Below are 23,102 nucleotides of genomic sequence, written 5' to 3'. Positions count from 1 at the left end.
GTACAGGTTTGAGAGCCTGTTAGACCCAGGCTTGATCCCAGGTCTGTGACATGGGCAGCTATGAACCTCAGTTTCCTCATCTGTCAAGTGGGGATGATGACAACATCTGCTTTATAAGTACAATAATACTACAGCACTTTGTGCAATGCCTGGTATAGTATAAGTACTCAATAAATGTTTATTACTACTACTACTATTATAGTAATAGTGATGATGATGATGATGATAAACAAATCTAAGAAAGCTGATCTTAGGACCTTTGCTTTTGTCAGAAGCTCACACAGTCCTTAAGTTTTGGACCACGGGGTTCAGATGGAAGACTGTTTACTTTTGGTTAGCCCTCTGAATGTGTCTTCAGTTCCATATTCGAGCCATGTTTTTTTTCCGACACTGTGTTAGGCAGAGGGTTACTTACTGCTTCTCATCCCAACATCACCCACTGTGGGGACAGAGTCCCAGAGAGCAGTTTCCAGGCTCTCGACCTCACGTGGAAAGGTGCTGGCTCGGGTAGTAGATGACCATCAGCTGTGACTAGTTGGCCATTGGCCACTGATATAACTGCCGTGGCTACGCTAGGGGGCTTGTTGGTTGGCAGAGAAGTGGACGGCGGATTGCGCATCGCGTGGAGCCTGCTTCCTGTATCTCCAACCCAGCCCCAGCGAGACTATAGTGTATGAACCCCCATCCACGGCTCCGTGGCTGTTCCTGTTTGGCCTCTCCGTATCCTGCGTTCCTGTGCGGGCAGCGGGAGCTGAGACCCCGCAGGCCACCCACCTAGCGGGACTGAATGAAATTCACTCTCCCCTCCCTGTCCCTCCACGGAACCACATTGAATTCCACTGTTCTAGGCAAACAGCTCTGAAAACTGGTTAAAAACCCATTTGTCCACTTCTGCAAACGTCAGTGAATGGTGGCGGAGGTGGCGTTGGGCCTCACAGCTGGCCCCTGTCAGCACATCATCAGGTGCCCTGCGGGCTGCCACCTCTCCAGGCTCATAGAGCAGAGTCTCTGGCTGCCTCCCACCCTGGTGAGAGCTGCACCCCAGCCGGAGACACAAATGAGAATGGACATTCTTCTTTCTTTCTGACCTTGACCCAGCAGCCCAAGGCTTCATACACAGGGAGAATGCATGCTTTGTGTAGAATTGGGATAAAGATTTGGGGAAAGGCAGGTACCCTCTGGAGTTGTTGTCCTCTTAGTCTCCCTCTTCCTGTTTCATGGGTCATGAGTAGGCATGGAGGGGCCCATGGAGGGGTGCCGATCAGGTCGGTAGCTGGAGGGAGGATAAAAAGCCAGGGGCTGATGTGGTGGCTCAGACCTCTTGATGCCTGGGTTCCTTCTTGCCTTCAGTTTCCGCCTGTACTTTAATCTCACAGCGAGCCTTTGCCTGGAATGGATTGTGAACAATGCCTCCCTTATTCGCCAGGGGAGGTGTTGTGTCGGGATCCCGACCAACATTTATCAGACTGGAGGGCTGGGATTAAGAGGCTGTCCAAGTTCAAATACCAATGAACACAGGATGTTCTATCTCATATAATGGAGAAGCTGCGATTCAGGAGCTGGAGCAACATTTTGTTTTATTTGGGTCCATTTCAAATGAAGCAAGAACTTGTGATAGTAGAAAGTTGGAACCTCCTAAATGTCTAGAATCAGGAAGCTGATGAAATAAATTATTGTACATCTCACAGTAGATGTGATGAATGTGTTGAAAATGGTGATATCAGACTATTTTTACTGGTAGGGAGAGATGCTCGTGATGTCATTTTAAGTATGAAAAAAGCATTGGAAAAGCTATGTACAGCGTGGTCCTGTGTTGATTTAAAAACATGTCTAACACGTATGTTTACATATAGCTGTATGCATAGAAGACCGTTAGAAAAGATATATAATAGGTGTGAAAACAGTAGATTTGAGGGGTTATTATTTACTTTTCTTTTTTTCTTGCTTTGTGATTTTGTTTATTTTGCTTTACTGATTTTTCTGTATATGATAATAGCCTGTATTTATTGAGCAGCCACTAAGTATGAGGCATATGGTCTCCTCTTTACGTCTCAAAGGAAGTTGTCTAAGGATGAGGGAACCCAGAGAGGTTAGGCCTCTTACCCAGGGTCGTAAATTCAAGAATCCATCATCCAAGTCAGCCTGCTTCCAGAACCCGACTTTATCTTTCTCCCTGGGACAAGCTAGGCTGACCCACGCCGTCGCGTAGAATCCTCTGATGCCCTGGACCGACTGGATGCTGACCTGGGCCAGCATTACACATTCCAATCCCCACTGGCTCCTAACACATACTGTCCCCTGGTGAGGCTTGGTCCAGCGCCTGGGCTGGGCGACACCTTCAGGTGAAGCTCCCTGGTACCTGCCTCCAGCTGGGCGAGATGGTCTGGGATTCTCCCAGGCTACTCTGCTGTGCACAGCCAGTCCCATCATTGCCCTGGCAACACTCTTCTGTCCATCTGTTACCAAAGCAGGACCACATGTCAGCATTAGTTTGTATTTGGGGTTTCCCCTCCTTAATTATGAATGCTTTAATTCTGAGAGCTGATGCAGATATTAATGTTTCTCTCCCGTGTGAGCACTTCTTACCTATAGTTTCGTTTTGGTTGTTTAGTCCAAGGCTGATAGGCCTGGAAGTTTGGAGAATAGAGGGCGGCAGGTGACTGATTATTCATTTCCCTTCTGAGACCCAGGTGGCTTCTGTACCCCCACCTCAGTGGTCTGGATGAGGGGGGATCAGGGGACCTGTCTTTGTATGCAAGATCTTTGGAGAATTAATCTTCACCCTTGGCTGCATATTGGAATCACCAAGAGAGCTTTGAAAACCATTGATGCCTGAGTCCACTCGCAGAGATCCTGGTTGAATGGATCTGGGGTGCAGCCTTGGCATTGGGAGTTTCCGAAGTTCCCCAGGTGATTCTAATTTGTGGCCAAGGCTGAGAACCATGCCCTAGAACCCCTGATCCATCTTACCCCACCCCCCACAGCCCAAGGAGAAAGCGTTGGTTTGGAGGAAATAGCTTTTTCTTCTTGGTCAGCCCCGACCTAAGTGCAGCAGTGTGGATTAAGCTCTTGAGAGTACTTGGTGTTCTCAGTGGTCCATGGGGAAAGGAGTCCTCCGAGAGGCCCCGCCCATTTCTGACTCTCCCTTTCTCCCTTGTATTCAGTATGGAATCGTGCTCGATGCCGGCTCTTCCAGGACGACAGTCTACGTATACCAGTGGCCAGCGGAGAAGGAGAATAATACTGGAGTGGTCAGCCAAACCTGCAAATGTAACGTGAAAGGTAAGGCCCAGAGTGAGTCTGGGAGGCCCAAAGGGAAGCCAGGTAGCATCCTAATGTTCTTTGGAGGCCTAGAGGCCTCCCGAGAAGCTGCCTGGACTGGGTAGAAAATATGAGATCTTATGCTATCAGTGCACCGTGGGCCAGTCACTTCCCTTCTCTGGGCCTCAGTTTTCTCATCTGTAGAACTTGCTGTGGGGGTGTGTGTATGTGTCAAGAACTGTGTATGATCTAAGATTTTATCCTGCCCCTCTCTCCTGGATGCTGGTAGAAGACACAGACTAGTGGGTCAGAAATGAAGGACCATTTATGATGCACAGCAGTAGAAGTAGCCAGAGGATCAGCATGTTCTTCTGCTTTTCTGAGCCCCAATTTGCACAGGATGAAGTAAAAAGGGCCAGATAGTACCTGCTCGCACAGTGGGCTGTATTACGGAAGAGAAACCAGAGATTAGGGAATCTGAAACATTTATAAAGGGCACTGAGCATACCTGCCCTTTGCTCTGGGGTGAAACCTATTTCTGTCTTCTGAGCCTGTTCACCTTGAGAAGATAATCCAGAACAAAGGCAGTCAGTATCTCTGCTCATAAAACATGTGGAAACATGAGAGGCTCCTGGAAACAGGTATATGTAGGTGGGGGAGAGATAGGCTGGAGGGAGATGGACAACATATCAACAGATAGGCGTGGCTCTGTTCCAGTAAAGCTTTACTTATGGACCCTGACATTTTGAATTTTATATAATTCTCACAAGTCACAAGATGCTATTCCTTTAATTCCTCCTCCCACCATTTTAAAATGTAAAAACTGACTTATCTCACAGGTGGTACAAGAAAAGGTAGTGAACCAGATTTGGCCCATGAGCTGCCAACCCCTGAAACATTAGCTTGACGCAGAAGTAATTGCAGTTTGAAAGGTTAAAAATTGCGAAAACTGCAATTACTTTTGCACCAACCTAATCGATCTTATCAGCACTTTTACCATTAACGACCCTCCAGGCAACTCCCTGTCTCGCCCACAACATAGCCTGAATTTTATTAACTGTTTCCTTGTTCTTCTTTATAGTTTTGTCCTTATGTATTTAGTTTCTCCGGCTTTTGAAAATGGAATCAAATACATATTTCTATAAATGGAATCAAACATTTATTCACCTGTAATTTGCTTTGCTCCCTACCTTTGGGTTTTAAGATTCCTCTATGTTGATATGAGTAAGAGTGTCTCATTCATTTTTCCTGTTAATGGACATTTGTATTTCCCTGGCAATTAATAAGGTGGAGTATCTTTTCGTATATTTATGACCATCTCTGCTTTCTGTGAAATATATGTCCCTGTGTGTTGCTCATTTTTCTACTGAGTTGCTTGATTTTTTCTTGTTCGTTGGAATTCTTTGTAGATAATCTGAATATGAATGCCCTTCTGGTGTTAATATTATATTGTTGCTACTGTCCTTGCACAGTTTATGGTTTGTCTTTTTAGTCTTTTCATGATATCTTTTGATGAATAGAAATTCTTAATTTTTATGTAAGTGCAATTGTCAATCTCCTTGATGGTTTGCTCTTTTGTATATTTTATTCAAGAAATTCTTTCTTATCCTGTGCTCGTAAAGATATTCTTCTATCAAAAGTTTTATAATTTTGCCTTTTACAGTGAAGTCTTTAGTCTGCATAATCAAGTTAGTGAGTGTGTGTATGTGTGAGCTTTTTTTAAAGTCAGTCTCTTTATATAGTCAATAGTCGTACGATAACTTTGTACGGTGATAGATGGTTACTAGACTTTAGTATAGTGATCATATCTTAAGATCTATAAATGTTGAATCACTATGTTATACACCTAAAACTAATATAGTATTGTATGCCAACTGTGCTTTAATAAAACTAATAAAAGCCAGTGTCTTCAGAACATTATGATCTTTGAGTTGGCCTGGAGCTTCCCAGCCAGTGTATCCTGAGTGGGTTACAGGCGTACCCACAAGACAACAGGTTACAGACTCCTGACTAGTCCTCCCAGCCCCAAGCAGCTCCTTCATTTCTCTCAATGAGCTGCCTAAATATTATAAGTTCTGGGAGGTCATGGCATTGAAAAAGTTGAGAAGCAGAATTAGCTTTTCCCAGGGGTCTCCTGTGGACGGCCAGGGTGAGTTCTGATCACCTGCCTCCCCATGGAGGGCGGGCTAGAGCTCACCTACCCTAGTGCACAGGTATCACAGATTAGCTTTTCTAGAAGATGTTGAGACAGTTTGGGATTCAAGGTAGTTACTAGAGATCCACACCTGTGGGAGGAGAGAAGAAGAGGAAGGATTGGACAGAAGGAGATGTTAAACTGCAATGCAGGCCTGACAAAGTTTCAGCCAATCAGGGTTCTGCTTCATTGGGTTGAGATAGCCCGAAGGGGCTGGGCTGTGATACCTCTGTCACCTTCAGTCATTGGATGTTGTCATCCTGGGAAGAGCAAGACATTGAGCAGGGCAGCTCTCTGTAGTTGCGGCAAACCCTCAAGTTGCTGATAGCTGGGACAATAAGTCTTTATTTGAAGGGCATCTGCGTGGCACCTCTCTGGGCTCATCACAGCAGGAGACGGGGATTTTTCTAAGTATCACTTGCGTTGTTGTCACAAGACACAGGCAGCAGTAGCCTTGCTGTGACTTCAGCCTGAGACTCCATCTCTGTTCTCCTAACTTCTGAGCCATTTCCTCACCTCCAAGCAGGATTCTTGTTTAGAAAAGAGACACTCCCATTTCAAGAAAAGAGAGGATGGTGTGGGAGAGTGAGTCACCTTACCCCTACTGTGTGAGCTCTGGAAATTGTCTCACCGCTCTGAGTCTTGATCCCCTCATCTCTAAAATACAAAGCACATTAATAGTAATACCTCCCCCATAAGAATGATTTGAAGATTAGGTTAAGTGACAATATATGTAAAGCAGGTAGCAAATGCCTGGCATACAGTAAGTGCTCTATAAGTGTTAGTTATTGTTATTCATAGGGCCCCACACTTTAGAGCTCCTGGTGGATATTCCTGCCAAAAGGTTACTCTGTCCCATAGTTACGAGCTCTATTTAGACTCGGGAAAGCAATTCAGCCAAGTCAGTCCTGATGGCGCTCTGACTGTAGGGACCGATGGGACTTTCATGGGGAGGACAGGCAGTCTCTCAGGGGCAGGCGCCCTTGGCCCACCCAGCATGTGATTTAGGGGACGGGCAGGGTCATGGAACCCACACCGCATCCATAAATGGACCTTCCCTCCTTTGATCACAGTAGCCTTGGGGATCCAAATATACTCTGAATGACCAAAAGACCACAAACTAAAGCCTTAATTATAGAGTTAAAGTTTGGTAAGTGTCATCCCTTTGAAGACATGTTGCTTGTACAAGGATAATTTGGGTTTCTGGTTTCTCAATTGCACATTTCCCCAGGACGCCCCTGTCTTAGTTGGAGGGGGTGGTGAAGGCTCGCTTGTCCAGCAGTGTTTCCTGAATGGCTAGGCCCTCAGAAATGTATTTCTCAGGGGGTCCCTGGTGAGTAGCGGTCCTTGGTGCTAATCTTTTCTGTGAGTTCACTGGATGCTGTCTTTCCTGCTGGCCCCTGGGCTGGTGTCTGTAGCTCTGGCCATTCCCTGGAGAGGACTGGTTCCTGTTGTCGCTCCTCTCTTTTGCAGTGTGCAATGCTCATGCCCGCTGCTGCCTTCTCCCATAAGGGACATGCATGTTTTCCCTTTAAATCAGTGCTTAAAATGTTTTGAACTCACTGGAGCCTCAGCTTAGCCATCTCCTCCACTGAAATAGCTTTAAGAGTTGCTCCAGGGACCAGGCCACTGCAGTGGTGAAAGCATCCTCTGCTCAGGCACGTATTTCATACTTCTATCCCACCCATTTGTGCCGTCTGCCCAATCCTTTGTCCCCAGATTGCAATAGCAGTTTTAACTCTCTGTTCTTGGGGTTGGGAATACCAGTATCTCATGAGCCTATAAGCTTTCTTTTCCAACTACAAGGCTTAAGGGACCTTATGCAAAAAGACCCCCCGGTGACATGCTCAGATATTCCAAATGTCGACATTCTAGCGACTCTCCTAACCGATCCCTATCCAGAGTCCAGCTCTAGCAGAATATATTTTATTTGCTCCGGATTGGACATGTTTGACTGTCACGACTGGGGTTGGTGGTGCTGCTGGCATCTAGTGGTAGAGGACAGGGATGCAGCTAAGTGTCGCACCACACACAGGACCGCAAAGAATGGTCCTCTGGCCCAAAATGTCAGTAGTGCCAAGGTTAAGAAACTCTGATCTCGAATGGTTCTGGGAAGTGCTCAGATCTGAGAGGTATTTTGAAAACAGAGCCAACAAGATGTCATGACTGAGGCAATGTGAGGCAGGTAGGTTGATGGTGCCTGCACATCACTTCTGCTTGGGGTCACAGTGTGTGTGATGTGACGGCAGCATTTCCTGAGCGTGGGAGCACTGGGAGGGGAGTCCACTGGGGGCATGGCAAGGGATTAAGGAATTTGGTTTTAGACACGGTAAGTTGGAAATGCCTATAAATCATCTAAGTCAGGGGCTAGCAAATTTTTTCTGTAAAGAGCTGGATGATAAATATGTTTTACTTATTGGCCATATGATCTCTGTCATAAATATTTACCTCTGCCACTTTAGCATGAAAGCAGCTGCAGACAATATGCAGACAAATTAGCATGTATGTATTCCAAGAAAGATTTATTTCTGGACACTGTATATGCCTAATGGGATAGACCATAAGAACAAAAAGAACTTAAAAAAAAAATCTTCAACTGTTTTCAACAATTATATAGTCGGTGGTAGAGCTGGTAATTGTCGTGCTGAGACTGTTGGGTGTGAAATAAAGCAAATAAGGTATTCAGTTGGAGTGCCCGCAAATAGGGATTTTAGCATAGGGAAGAAGGTAAAGATACAAGATCAAAGAATTTAAGTCAAAATCTATAGTTTTGAATTAGAAGTACCAGTAAGAATTCATGATGTATTTTTTTCTTGAAATAAAGTTTTCCCTTGGTCTGTCCTCTGAAAAAGCTTACAGGGAGCACCCTAGCTTCCCAGTTTTGGACGCTAAATACCATTACTGACCAGAAACCACGACTCCTTGGAGAAATGGCTGAGTCCAGATCTAGGGCAGAAAGTGTGTAAGGTCCCTGGTACATCGTATCTTACAGAAAGCAAAGAGCTCTCAAAGGTTTCTGGGATCATATCAAAAGGACACAAGGGCCAATTGAACGGACCCCCCAACTAGCCAAAGATGGGACCTCAATAAGCAAAATAACTGCAATGAATTTAAACACATCAAATATATCGTTAAAGTTACATATTCCTAAAGATACAAAGCAAACAAAATCCCTCACTGGTTAAATTAGGAAGATTTTGGAGAGGCAATCCATAGTTTTTAAGCTGATAAATGAAGGAAAAGAATCAAGCACGTATCTTGCCTTCTGTACAAACTGTCCTGTAGGGTAACCAAATAGTCAATAATAGGGAAGTTTTTCTCTCATAAAAGCATATGAGGTAAAAAATGAAGCAAGAATGGTGTACATAAAATATCACCCTTTTATGAACCCTAATGGACTACTGGATCTCAGCAGTGATCATTAATGTCTGCACCAAAACAGAAACAACCAGACACTTGTGTTTCTTTTTAGCAGTGCACACTAATCCCTACAAAATGGTTTCTGAAATAGTTCAAATCTAATAGTTCAAATCTAATTAAGCCTCTGCATTTGGTTATTAATTTATAGGAAAAACCAGGACCAAATAACTTGTTAAATGAGCCATGGTGATTCATCCAGCAAACTCTAGGCTGTGGGAACTCTACAGGACAAATTAAACTACCGTGTTTCCCCGAAAATAAGACCTAGCCGGACCATCAGTTCTAATGCATCTTTTGGAGCAAAAATTAATATAAGACCCAGTCTTATATTAAAATTATATTAAAATAAGACTGGGTCTTAATATAATATGTAATATAATATAATATATAATATAATATTGGTTCTTATATGAATTTTTGCTCCAAAAGATGCATTAGAGCTGATCGTCCAGCTAGGTCTTATTTTCAGGGAAACATGGTATGAGGAAACTTTTTTTTTTTAATTACAAAGAAAAATAGATAGAAAGGGAGGGCAGAACCTGTAGATTACAAGGAACTTAAGAGACATACCAACCAATTGCAATAGGTGGAATTTATCGGACCCTAATTCAAGCAAACTAAATAGAAAGAGAGAGGTGGGGGAGGAGGACGGAGAGAAAAATATGACTATGGAGGAAATATGAACCTTAACTAGATATCTGATTATCCTAAGGGGTTATTTTTAATTTTTATAGGTATAATAATGGGACTGTGGTTATGTCTCTTTAAAAGAATTCTTGTATTTTAGTGATACATACTGAAATATTTATAGAATGAAATGACACCGTGTCTGCAGTTTGCTTTTGAGGAGAGAAGGGGAGAGAGTGCAGAGGAAGTAAGAGATGACCATTGTTGAAGCAGGGAGACAGGTTCCTTACATGTATTACTTGCCCTACTTTTACTTATATTTGAAACTTCCATAGTGAGAACTTTTTTTAAGCAGGTCCTGGCTCCTTTTATTCGCCTTTGTAAATCCTTCCTTCCGTGTTTTTGGAGTTGACTCTTCTCTGTGACCCTATGGGCCATAGCATACCCACCTGTTTTCAACTCCCTATTAAAACCCACTAATTTCCAAAGTCGATCTGTTTCTTGTTTGAACGTTGTACTGCTCTTGTTGGTTCCCGGGGATGCTAAGAAGCGCTAACTGCTTGCTCTTCAGGCTCTGGGATCTCCAGCTATGGGAAAAATCCCCAAGATGCCCCCAAAGCCTTCGAGGATTGCATGCAAAAAGTCAAGGAGCAGATTCCAGCCCACCTCCATAGATCCACCCGCATGTACCTGGGGGCCACGGCTGGGATGCGTTTGCTGAGGTAAGGGCTGGAATGGCACAAAGGAACCATTTCCCCGAAATAGCCAAGACTGTGTTAAACCTTGCCAAGAATGTAAGTCTATTTCTGGGAACAAATCCGAAAGAAAGAAGCCCATATTCTGCCATAAACTTAAGCTTTAAAAGTTGGGAAACTTTTAGTCTTTAATACCCAGGAAGAAACAGTTCTACAATTGATTCCCTTGCCCTTGGTGATTTTACTGAGAACTCTGAAAAAAAGAGGAACATGAAATCTGTTCATGGGATGTACCCCTAGGTTTTTAGAAAGGTAGAAACTGTTTTTGACACCTGGTGTTTCGACACCTGGTATTTCGACACCGACGTGCAACCAGCTCTACTACGTGAAACCCATAGCTATGTAGCTTGGATTCATGTACAAAATGTCACTGGAATCTGCTTTAAAATAATGGAGTCTCTGCACCTCACCCCAGTCAAAGCCTGTGGAGTCATTGTGAAACCAGTATCTCGTTTCACTCAAGTAAGCAGCTCCTTCTAAATTTCCAGCCATGACTTTTAGCTCAGTTGCATTGTTTTCAAATGCCCTTTCTCTTCCTTTTTTTCCCTATTATAATAGTTTCTTGACCTTGAAATTAAAAAAAAAAAAGTTTAAAAAAACACATCAGACTTAAATCTACCTAGGGTAGAGGCTGCTTCCAACTTTAAAAATAAGGCTTTATCCTGAAAAGATGACACACTCCTTCTGCTTCAAAACCATTTTGTCAGTGATCCCAGTAATGTCAAATTATATGCGTGGGCATGAAGAAAACACAAAGGAACAAACAAACGGCCACTTTTACATGATCGTCACAAAGAAATCACGAAGCACATCAGCTGGATTGGGCCCTTTCCTTGCAGTTTTCCTGTGCTTGTTCCTGTTCCTATGTCCTGGTTGACCAAGTGGAATATGGAAGAAAGTTGGATTTCTTTGCTCACGCTTGGAATCTGCAGCGTGTTTCAAAATTACCGACTTTAAGTGAAATAGAAATGATACAGAAAGTCCTTCCTTCTGCCCTTTCTTTCCTACGGAAACAAAGAACCCAGCTTTTCCTTAGTTGCTTTTTTCTTCCCCAGGCCTCTCTGAGTGAGAAATAATTAAAAAGGCTCTGTAATTTATAGCCGCTTGGGAAAGAAGTGAATGAATGTTCTATTTGAATAAATCAAATGTTAACTTCTACTCGTAAGACTTTCTGATGGGGATCTGTTTCATCTGAGCAACCAGCTGACATTTCTATCGCTAGAAAAGTCAAATGTTAAAAAAAAAAAAAGTCAATGAGAATCACCTGGGATGAGAACTGCTAAAACTAGGAAAACTGAATTATTTTCCAAGTGTTGATAATTTGCTGTTGACTGGGAATGGCCTTCTGCTTGGAGCATCACTCTTTCTTCTTCTTGAACCAAGAGTGAGCCAATGCCCCTGGCTTTCTTAACCCAGTGATGAAAGGGAAAATAATCTCCCAAGTAAGCTTTCTTCCACAGGGTAAAATGGCAGCAGATGAATGATGTAATAACACTATGTCATGGGTGACACGAGAATGTGATGTTGTCACCCCTCCATGGGTCAGCACACTGATTGATTCAAACCAATGACAGCCATGATAGCCATCATATCCCCTCAGGATGAAGCCCTCCCAAAAGCGAAGCAAGGACAGTGGAAAACTCACCCCTCTTCCTTTCCCCCTCTCCTCCTAAGCACCCCTTCCTTCTGGCCTGATGAGGGGCTCTTTTAATTGATGTCTCCAAGAGATTACTTACACCACTTTTATGCCTGCACCAATCACCTTTGCTCTGCTGAGCTGAGGCTGAGCAGTAGTGATTAAGCAAGAGGCTCTTTTGATTAGCTGGTTGCTAGAGAGTGGGACAGGAACAGGTCGGGGAGGAGAGAACAAGTGGTATTTTTCCTGGAAGCTGTTTTCCTGCTCGGCAGTTTGACAGATAGCCAGTGCATCCTGCCATCACGGTTGCCCGGGAGGTTTCAGCTTACAGAAGAGGTTGCCGTGTATTGCACACATCTGGAAAGCCGTTCCTGCCAGCAGGGTGGGGGAGGTTATATTTTCACCTAAGGGAGATTATGTTAAGGCTCTGTTGTCGGGGCACTCAGCCTTTTGTGTTCTGTGCCTTGCATAGGTTGCAAAATGAAACAACAGCTAATGAAGTCCTTGCAAGCATCCAAAACTACTTCAAGTTTCAGCCCTTTGATTTTAGGGGTGCTCAAATCATTTCTGGGCAAGAGGAAGGGATATATGGATGGATTACAGCCAACTATTTAATGGGAAATTTCCTGGAGGTGTGTGAAAACAAATGCATGGTTTTTAATCTTGCTATTTATCCCGTCCCTTGTGGGTAGTAGATTAAGCAGAGGTGCATGCCAACAGGGACATCTGTCCTGTGTCATTCCTATTGTGTAATGCATGAGGGAAACACCTCTGAGACAATAGCTAAGCATCTGTCCTGTGTCATTCCTGTTGTGTAATGCATGAGGGAAACACCTGTGAGACAATAGCTAAGAAGAGACACGTATAGCTGGGGCAAAACCTTGGATCGTAAACAGGACCAAATGCACAGGGGAGAGGGCATAACATCACTTTACTACCTAATGAGATATTGGAGGCAGGGGGGACCAAAATCTAACACGGGGCTATGGGTCATGTGAAGGGCAACTGGAGAATGACCTTTCCAAGCTGTTCCACAGCCATCTGGAATTTACAGAGCCTGCAGGAAGTCTGCTTCCCAACTCATTCTGTGTCTCCAGGTCTCTTTACACCCCAACCCCACACTCGCTGCTCCTTTGGTGCAGAGAAAAGCTGACTCTAGGAGACAATCACTGTGGTACAAAGGGCATAAACGGAGGCTACCCATCCCATATCCAGCCCAACACCTTTTCTGTTCCTCCTCAAATATATTTAAATTGTTTTAATACATTGCCAACAGTTAATATTTTAGAAATTTCACATAAAAAATTCACACTTTGAGCTTCTCCTGACCCTTACCCCACAAAAGCTGGAAGTGCTGGTCACCGTGGACTTCCATTCATGGCCACAGCCAGCTGGAACAGTGAGCAGCAGCGCATGCACTCCCCAGTTTGCCGCACTCCCACTGTTCCCTGTTGTCTACACCTAATCTATTTCAGTCATGGATGTTGCCTGCCCAGCCCCTATAGGCATTTGAGTTCTCCACCCCTGACATAATGGAGAGGTGTGGTCCTGAATGCTCCCCAGATGTCCTAGTTCTTAGCAGTAAGAGATGGGGCTTGGGTGGAGAGCCCCGGGCAAACAGAAATGGCGACTTTGGCCTTTTTCCTGCTTCCTTTTCCCACTGTGCAGAAGGACCTGTGGCATATGTGGGTGCATCCAAATGGAGTGCAGACGACCGGTGCCCTGGATTTGGGCGGCGCCTCCACCCAAATATCCTTTGCGGTGGGAGAGAAGGTGGAGCTGAACACCAGTGACATCACGAAGGTGTCCCTCTATGGCTACGTGTACACGCTCTACACGCGTAGTTTCCAGTGCTATGGCCGGAACGAGGCTGAGAAGAGGTTTCTGGCAATGCTCCTTCAGGTACCTGAGTGGGGGGCTTGGAGGAGAGCTGGTGCCTTGCCTTCTGGGTCTGTCCTTTCCAATTAGAAGATGGATGAAAACCACAGCATTTTCCGGTTTACATGTGGGGGTCCAAGCCTCCCACCCCCACGTTGTGTTGACCACTTCCAGTATACTTGAATCAGAAGTCCAGGGAAATTCCAGAGCTCCAGATGTTTTATAAATGATTCACATCCTGGGGTCCCTTTATGGACACAAACTGTTTTAAACCAGTAGCTAAATAAGCCCAAGAATTTACAGACTCCCCTGTGTGCAGACAAAATAACAGAAGTGGCCACAGGAGAAATGCTCGCTGACAGGGGAGAGGACAGAGCTCTCCCAGGCTCAGCCTCCTTGTAGATAGGCCTTTATTAGGCAGGCCTGATGCCCTTTATATGGTGGGATTTTAGAGCAATCGAATTCCATCCCAGCGGTCAGTAATTCACACGGTAACTGTTCCATGGCACAGACGGCTGCTTCAGGCATCAGCTGTAAGGCTGTCACTAATATAAACTCGATGTTAGTGCAGTATGTCAGAGAGTACTAGCTCCATGGATGACACCCCAGAGCCAAACGCCAGTGCTCAGGGGACGTCCATCTCAGCCATGGCCGAGAAGGGGAGGGGCCTTGACCACCTAGAGCGACGTGAGGCCACCCAGAGGCCACAGACCCAGGGACTGGGGACAAGGGCTGGACCAGCCTGCGAACATAGTGGACACGGGATCATTAGAATTATCCGCACCCCTCCAACCTACCTGGGTAACTGAGGAAGGAAGCAGCATTCCCCAGACACCAGCCTGCAGGAAAACTGGACTGGCTCACAAACGTGTCACCGACAGAACTCATATCTTCGGACCCCTGCATTTGCTAAGTAGTCATGCCGGGCCAGTTATAAGAATTGACCTTCTGGTTCTGGCCCATTGCCGATAAATCTCTTCCAGCCTCACAGGAAAGGCTGGAGCTTCAGTACACTTGCATGTGACATATATTGTCGAGAGAAATTGACAATGCCTGGGGAGGGCAGAGCTGGAGAACCTGCAGACAGCCTTCAGCTACTCTTCATGGCTCAGGAGACTCAGTTTCCATCCGATATGCTTGTCTACCCTTCTCAGCCAAACCAAACCCCACAAGGAACCTGATCAACTCTCCCTAGCAAGGTCTCCATAACCACCACTCCTCCTGGAGAACCTGCAGACAGCCTTCAGCTACTCTTCATGGCTCAGGAGACTCAGTTTCCACCCGATATGCTTGTCTACCCTTCTCAGCCAAACCAAACCCCACAAGGAACCTGATCAACTCTCCCTAGCAAGGTCTCCATAACCACCACTCCTCCACACTTGCTCGTTAAAGTATTTCAGCTAACATGCCTCTTTCCTGGAGAGAAGCTCTGAAAATCCTCTTTTCTCTAGCAATGCTTAATGCTCCTTTCTCCAGCTCTGGCCCTGGCGGGGGTAGAGGGCGGGGGGCTCTTCTGAACTTCTGACAGGAGAAGGGGGGATGAAGTCATCCTTTTCCCAGGGTGAATGGGGGTCAGAAAGTCTAAACTCTTAAATTTGGCTGGCCCTGAGGAATATGTGTGTTAAAGAACGAGTAAAAAAAGAGAAAGGAAAATATATTTGCATAGGCATACAAGAAGTACCGTGTTTCCCCGAAAATAAGACCTAGCCGGACCATCAGCTCTAATGCATCTTTTGGAGCAAAAATTAATATAAGAAAAAAAAATTAATATAAGACCCGGTCTTATTTTAATATAAGACCGGGTCTTATATAATATAATATAATGTAATATAATATAATATAATATAATACCACATATAATATAATATAACATAATACTGGGTCTTATATAATATAATATAATATAATGCCTGGTCTTATATTAATTTTTGCTCCAAAAGATGCATTAGAGCTGATGGTCCGGCTAGGTCTTATTTTCGGGGAAACACGGTACACACACACACACAAAGTACGTACAAATCTTTGGTAGAATACCCCAAAACTGGCAGTAGCGGTCACTTCCAGGAAGGGGATCTGGGGGGTGGGAGGGAGAATTAATTTTCCTGTTTATTTGTACCTTTTGGATTATTTTATTAGGTGGATAGATAATATTCTATTCAAAATGGTCAATTAATCTAAACATATCTTGTTTTCTTATCAAAATGGAGTTCATAACACGTGCTTCACAGGCTATCGTAAGGGCTCGACCAGGTAACGTGAGCGAGAACCTAGCATTGTGCCTGGTGCGGGCTAACTGTCCCTGCACCACCACTGGAGTTATCCAGACAACCTGGACGGTGTCTTCAAGTCCACACTGACAAAGAGTGGCATTTTTCCCATTTGCCTCTTGGCAGTAGAGGGTAGAGATTGTGAGAATTTGCAAAAGGGAAATATTGGGTCCTCTACAAAAGAGTGATTTCTAACAGCTCACTCTTGTACCTACAGAATTCTACCACCGGAACCAATCTCACCAATCCCTGCTACCCTCGGAATTATATCACCAGCTTCCCTGGGGGCCACATATTCGACAGCCTGTGCACGGAAGATCTGAGGCCTCGAATTTATAACTCTGATGACATCATCACTTTTGAAGGAACTGGGGACCCATCGCTGTGTAGGGAAAAGGTGGCTTCCCTATTTACCTTCAAAGCTTGCCATGACCAAGAAGTCTGCTGCTTTGATGGGATTTATCAGCCAAAAGTTAAAGGGTCATTTGTGGTAAGAGCAAAAACCACTGACTGATTCCTCTTTTCCCTGTTGGATATTTATTTCTCACCTTTCTGTTTCTCTTCTGCTGACCTGTTTCTCAGTCTCTCATTCCCTACCCTGAAACCTCCATGGCATAGCCCGTTCTGAGAATAAATTTCCTTTTGTGTTGCGTCCTTACAGGCTTTTGCAGGATTCTACTACACAGCCACTGCTTTAAATCTTTCAGGGAGCTTTTCCCTGAACAACTTCAACTCCAACACCTGGAATTTCTGCTCACAGAATTGGAGTCAGGTCAGTATTTAGAGAGAAAGGATCAATATCAGTACAAAACAGAGTATATTCCATTTGTTCATATGTGTGTATGTTCCAAATTTGGCCTTTATACTGTTCTGCTTTCACCCCTATAAAAATGGGGGTATAAGGAAACCCACCTCATACCCCCTTTATGGATTGATATTATAACCACAAGCACAGTGGTTAGAACAGTGTTTGACACGTACTAAGGATTCTATAAACTTAGACTTTGTTCTTATGTGATGCTGTATGGGGGTGTTTTCAATATTATATTATATTATTGTATTATTTTATAGTAATTTTATTATGAAATTCTGGGTGATGAGCTTCCTTAAATAGGACTGTTGATCTAAGGTGTTCCGAAATGTGCATTTTAAAACATGCCTGTCTGGCCTGCCTCTTACCTGTTTTGAATTTCCTTTTCATCTGCCACAGCTGCTTCCCCAGTTTGAGGAGGTGTACGCCCGCTCCTACTGCTTTTCAGCCCACTATATCTACCACTTGCTTGTAGGTGGGTACAAATTCACCGAGGAGACCTGGCCCCAAATACATTTTAAAAAAGAAGTAAGTCAGAGTACAAATTGTTTTCTCTTCTTCCTCTCAAAATAGAGGGTGTGTGTGTGTGTATGTGTGTAAGAAATGTAGAAGCTAAAAGTGTGTTGGTGATTTAAATTTGCTGAATGGAAGCCTGTCTCTTGGGAGATGATGGAGAATGCAGAAGAGGCATTCACCTTGGACCCTTCCATGTGAGCTCCACAAGGGCAGGGCTTGTTTTATCATCCTTGTATTCCCAGCATCCAGCGCAGGGGCGAGACCGTGGAAGATGCTTACTAAATGTTTGTTGAATGAATAAATAAATATGTTAAGGATTTGAGACCTCTCCTCCTGAAAAGAAGCTTCAAATATAATAATTTTTAAAAAGCGGGTAGTAAGTAATTGCTCTCCATTTAACACAGATGTCAGAGTGAGATACAGGCTTCAGAGCATGGGGGATTCAGTTAGAAGCAGCATTAAATGCGAGTTTTTTCTTGGAATGAGCCTGAGGCACTACATTTACTGTCAAGTGTCCAGAATGGTCCAAAGCTGCACTAACAGCTGTCACTAGGGGACTGTTTGGTGAAGGGGCCACTGGACCTTGTTTCAGGCAGGACTCAGCCTTGCTGAGTTCATCCAACACTATGTTCCCTGGGTTCTGGGAGGGTTTTCTCATTTCAGGACTAGCTGGTGTAAAGCCTGAAGTATGTCTGGCGTCAGTGTGTTCACTATTAGCTTTGGCAATAATTAGATTAAACCAATCAACATCTGATATGAGGCCAGTGACTATCTACTTTTACATAAATAAAATTAAATCATCTATACAAAATAAGGATGTCTGGAGACATATAAGGACTATTGGTAGCATGTACTCTCTAGGCTTTGCTTCTAATGAATCTAATTACAGGAGAGTACATTATGAGACCGGAGAATGACTTTCCGTTGAATACCAGCTTGGATGGATACAGAATTCTAGGTTTCGAGTTTCCTTTCCTTTATTCATAAAGAATTTTACATCCAGCCAAATTCGTACTCAACTATGAGGGCATAAAAGATTTCAGAAGATTTGCCAAACAGAGACTTACATCAAAAAATATTTTTGGAGGAGGTAATCAAATAAGAAGAGAAATAAATCCAGGATATGTTCTAAAAATATAGAAAGTAAAAGTAAATAATGTTGTGGCTTAAAAATTATATTAAAAAAGAAAACTAAGACAAAGAAAAGAATTCATCCATAACAACCCAGAATTCAAGTATAGTTAATATCTACTATGAAGGGATAGGGTAGAAGGCCATAGTATACAGGGATGTAAGAGTGGCCTAAAATGTTCATTTTGTAAATGGGACCATATATACAGAGGGTGACAAAAAAATGTATATACATTTTAAGAAAGGAAAAAACTGTGTTAAAATTACTCTGATGGTAACCACTTTGAGCACCTCTTGTAATTGCAGAAGTCAAACATGACTTGTATTCATCTTTTGTTATCGGTATATGTTGAGTATTACAATATTAATACAGTTTTTTTTCCTTTCTTAAAATGTGTGTATTTTTTTTGACATCCTCTGTATATATATGATTTCAAGGTGAGAAAGTAAAAAATATAAACATAAGAAAATAACATTAATTGCAAATTTAAAACTAAGAGATTAGGAAGAAGTCCAAATATATCAATAATCACAATAATCATAAATGGACTCAACCTACCAGTTAGAAGACAGACATTCTCAGATTGAATTTTTAAAAATGAAGTATATATTGTTCCTAAGAGAAACACTTTAAAGAAACACTTAGGATTTATGCATAAGGACCTGGAAAGATTGAAAGTTAAAAACAAATTTTGAACTATCAGGCAAACATCACCCAAAAGAAAAGTGGTGTAGCTATTTAATATGTGACAAAATAGTCTTTAAGATAAAGAGCATCATTCAAGATAGAGAGGATTACAACATAATCATTAAAAGGTCAATGCATTATAAAGATTGCAAATTCAAAACATCTGTACATCTAAAAACACGTAAACAAAAATGGACGACTCAACCAGAAGAAATTGACAATCTTTTTCCCATTTGGACTGAGCCCTTTTTTTAGAAACTGGTCCTGGATTCGGTAAAGCACTCATTCCCCTCGTTAGCCAAGACAAGAGAAAGATGTTCACTGTTATTAACTGCCCTCTTCACACTTGGCTCTGGCGAGGTTGTGAGGATTCTTCTTCTGATTTTGATCTGCAGCGCTGGAGGTGGAGCTCTCAAGCCTTTGGGTCCCAGTGACCTCGATTCTAGCCCAGTCTCTGCAGTGTCTGAACCTGGGCAAGTTGTTTGACCTCCTTAGGGCACAGTTTCCTATAGGTGTTTCACGAGAATGACAGTGGTGTGCCCCGGGCATATAACCGACACCTCAGCCCTGTCCTGAGAACTGAGCCATCTCCTCTACTCCACAGGTGGAAAATAGCAGCATAGCCTGGTCTCTTGGCTACATGCTCAGCCTGACCAACCAGATCCCAGCAGAAATTCCCCTGATCCGCCTGCCCATGAAGCCACCTACCTTTATAGGCACCCTCGCCTTCTTCGCGGGAATGGCCTTGCTGTGTCTGGCGTTTCTTGTGTACCTATGTGTGTCATCCAGGAACCTGAGGCGCTCCCGGCATACCCTGGACCACACAGTGGATTCTGACTGAGCCTTGCAAAGCAGCTCCTGGGGCCCGAGGGCTGTCCAGATCCAGTCTGGGTGGCACCAGACAATGCAAGAGAAATGCCCATCTTCGGGAAACACAACTGAAGTCAAATACCTAGGCGTGTGCCTCTCAGATACTGATTTATGCCAAAGCCCTTCTTGGGGAGTCTCTCGGCTGTTCTGTGCACACTGCTCCTCCAGAGACCCCACGACCCACTTGCTGACCTCTTGGGGAACAGAGGAGAGACAGGCCATCAAGGTGAGGCTCTTTATTCCAAGTGTCCTAGAGGAGGAAGAAGCTGAGGATACGACAGGTTAACATTGAAGAGTTGACCTCAGGGCCCGGTTTGCGTTTTTCCTCCCTCTGAAATGCCCTATTCCCCCTGGCAAGTATGGAAGCTGGCGGGTGCCCATTAAGCATTTGGCCCCATCAGCTGTCTCATTTATGGCTTCCTCCCTTTGACCCTTAACTTTAAGACTTTCCTTTAGCAATCCCATAACCACTGAGCTCCCTCAGATTGGTGGAAGACAGTAGTTGGGGGAGAAGACCCTTTTACCCCCAAGGAGAGTGGCCACAGTCAGGCTTCTGTCGTGCAGGCAGAACCTGAAGGACAGAGATACACAGAAAGTTTCCCAGAAAACTGCTGGCTGTTCCCCAAACAGGATTCTTGCTCAGGGCTCTGGTTGTTAGATTACAGCCAGTGGTACCATCACTGTCACCTCCCGTTCATCTTGCTCTTGTCCTCTATAAAACATGTACTCCTAGCAAGGCTGTTGTGTTCTCGATCGTTTTGCCTTTGCTAGGATTTTGCGTAGGGCTGTCTTTCCATTCTTAGCATGGTGTGTACATTCTGCCCACCGTTCTCACAGGTACATGCTGTTGCAAGACATCCTGTTCTACGATATGCTTACCAATTACTTTCCTAGGTGGTAGGCTTCTCTGCACAGCAGTCATTGATCTTGACTTTGGGGAAAGAAAAGGAAGCTGCAGGGACATTTCACTCCAAAGGGGGATGGGAAAGAACTCCAGCAAGTCCAACGGCTACACACTAAAAATCAACGTTATTTCAGATTTTGTTAGCTGAAGACAGAATAAAGGACTCTTATTTTATTTTGACTTGCAGTGTGGTGTTTGTTCCCTTGCATGTGGTACTCTTTCTGCTAGGGACCCAAGGTGGTATTTATGAGAGGAAATTTTAAAAATTCAGAACATCTTCTTGAGAAAACTTTCCTAGTGAATTAAGAAAATCATGCATGAATATCACCTTTATTCCAGAGAGTTCAAAGGGCTTCGCTTTGATAAACGTTTGGTGCCTTGAGATAATTGAGTTGAATATTTCTTTACCTTATTTGACATTCAAAGCTTCTGTGAGACTAAACCCTGCCACTCAGATCTGATTCCCACCCAGAATAGCTGCTTCCATCCCAAAATGCACCTTTTCTCACACAGTTCTCCCTTTCTAGACTGTGGGTCATCCACCCATCTATCCAAATAATGCATCTTTCTGAAGGCCCATTTCTTGGGGGCAGCCTGGTGGCTCAGTTGGTTGGAACGTGAAGGCCCATTTCTAGCTCTACTTCCACAGAGCTTTCCTTAATCACACACACACACACACACACACACACACACACACACACACACACACTACAGTCTATCTCCTGGACTACCTTCCAAAAACTAATTGCATCATAACTTCTTACGTTGTTATTTATCTTTGTGTGTGCCTATGGCTTATTTCTAAACTAGGTAGTACCGTGTTTCCCCAAAAATAAGACCAGGTCTTGTATTAACTTTTGCTCCAAAAGATGCATTAGGGCTTATGTTCAGGGGGTGTCATCCTGAAAAATCATGCTAGGGCTTATTTTCCGGTTAGGTCTTATTTTCGGGGAAACACGGTAGGCCATTTAAGGACAACACTTGTCATTCATCTCTCACTCTCTCATTCAACGGACATCTAAGAAACACCTGTGGGCTTAACACCTTGCCAGGTGTGACCTTGGTTTTGGTTGAGTGCTATGAATGTGTTATGTATACTCAACATATTTGTTGTTTGATGCTTCCATAAATGACTGAGGGGTGGGCAATAAATGATAGAGATACCAGATAAAAATAGCATCTAAATCACCAAGGGTCTGCAAGAAAAAAAAAGGATCTGTCTGTGCAGGAAAGAAGGCCAAAGCTCCTGAAGGCAAGTCGTAGTCAGCGTTTCTAGCCTACTGGGAATTTGAAATAAGCCAATGAAGTATTTGGGGTTTTCTGATATTTATCAAAGAATTCTTAACAGATGGACCATCATGAAATCTACGTATCTAGTACTGCTGGCAGAAGTCTAAGGTGGTCCCCATGACCTTCATCCTCTGCTGTTACTCCCCAGATTATTGCTGTTACATGGCACAGGGATTTGCAGATGTAATTACGAATCACTTGACCTTAAAATGGAGAGATTGTCTAGGTAGGCCTATCTCATCACATGAGCTCTTTAAAGGCAGAGCATTTTCTCCAGAAGAGGAAGTCATATGCAGAGCGTGAGAAGGATTTGACTGTTGCCAGCTTGAAGATGGAGAAGGCCAGGTGGAAAGGGCCTGAGAGCATTTCCTAGGAACGAAAAGGAACTCCTGGCTGACAGCCAGCAGGAAACAGGGAACCTCAATTCTACACCTGCAAGGAACGGGGCTCAGCCCACAACCTGAATGAATTTGGAAAGCAGATCTTCCCAGAACCTGCAGATGCGAGCTTGACCCAGTTAACACGTTGATTTCAGCTTTGTGAGGCCCTAAGCAGAGAACCCAGGTGAGCGCACCGGGACTCCGAGGTTTAAAATTTCAAGGTCATAAATGGGTGTTATTGTAGGCCACTAACTTTGTGCCACTAAGTAAGCATTTTTGGAGATGGAGATTGTGAGTTGAGATTCTGGCCTGGTTGAGTCTAAAACCCATTATATCCACCTTATTTCCTTTCACAGGGAAAAGCAGTATCGTGGCAGTTAAGAGTTTGTCTTTAGAATTGTGTAGTCCAACATATCCACTCATATAGAGTCACTTGATTTATGACGGAGGTGTCACATCAGAGCAGTGGGAAAA

At 43.9% G+C, this 23,102-nt stretch overlaps 1 protein-coding gene across 2 annotated transcripts in view; it reads left to right on the top strand.

Moving 5' to 3' along the window:
• Positions 1-21,118, top strand: part of ENTPD3 (ectonucleoside triphosphate diphosphohydrolase 3) — a 28,388-nt gene extending 7,270 nt beyond the window's left edge. For both annotated transcript variants that reach the window (XM_033133231.1, XM_033133232.1), the window contains exons 4-11: positions 3,165-3,282; positions 10,074-10,224; positions 12,366-12,525; positions 13,562-13,795; positions 16,256-16,528; positions 16,700-16,810; positions 17,249-17,377; positions 19,789-21,118. In XM_033133231.1, coding sequence (XP_032989122.1) covers positions 3,165-3,282; positions 10,074-10,224; positions 12,366-12,525; positions 13,562-13,795; positions 16,256-16,528; positions 16,700-16,810; positions 17,249-17,377; positions 19,789-20,025 — 1,413 coding nt within the window. In that variant the 3' untranslated portion in view covers positions 20,026-21,118. The remainder of the gene's footprint in view (positions 1-3,164; positions 3,283-10,073; positions 10,225-12,365; positions 12,526-13,561; positions 13,796-16,255; positions 16,529-16,699; positions 16,811-17,248; positions 17,378-19,788) is intronic.
• The last annotated feature ends 1,984 nt before the right edge of the window (positions 21,119-23,102 follow it).

Source organism: Rhinolophus ferrumequinum, chromosome 17 (assembly GCF_004115265.2).
Source record: "Rhinolophus ferrumequinum isolate MPI-CBG mRhiFer1 chromosome 17, mRhiFer1_v1.p, whole genome shotgun sequence".
Lineage (NCBI taxonomy): Eukaryota > Metazoa > Chordata > Mammalia > Chiroptera > Rhinolophidae > Rhinolophus > Rhinolophus ferrumequinum.
This window is presented reverse-complemented; position numbering and strand designations above follow the sequence as displayed.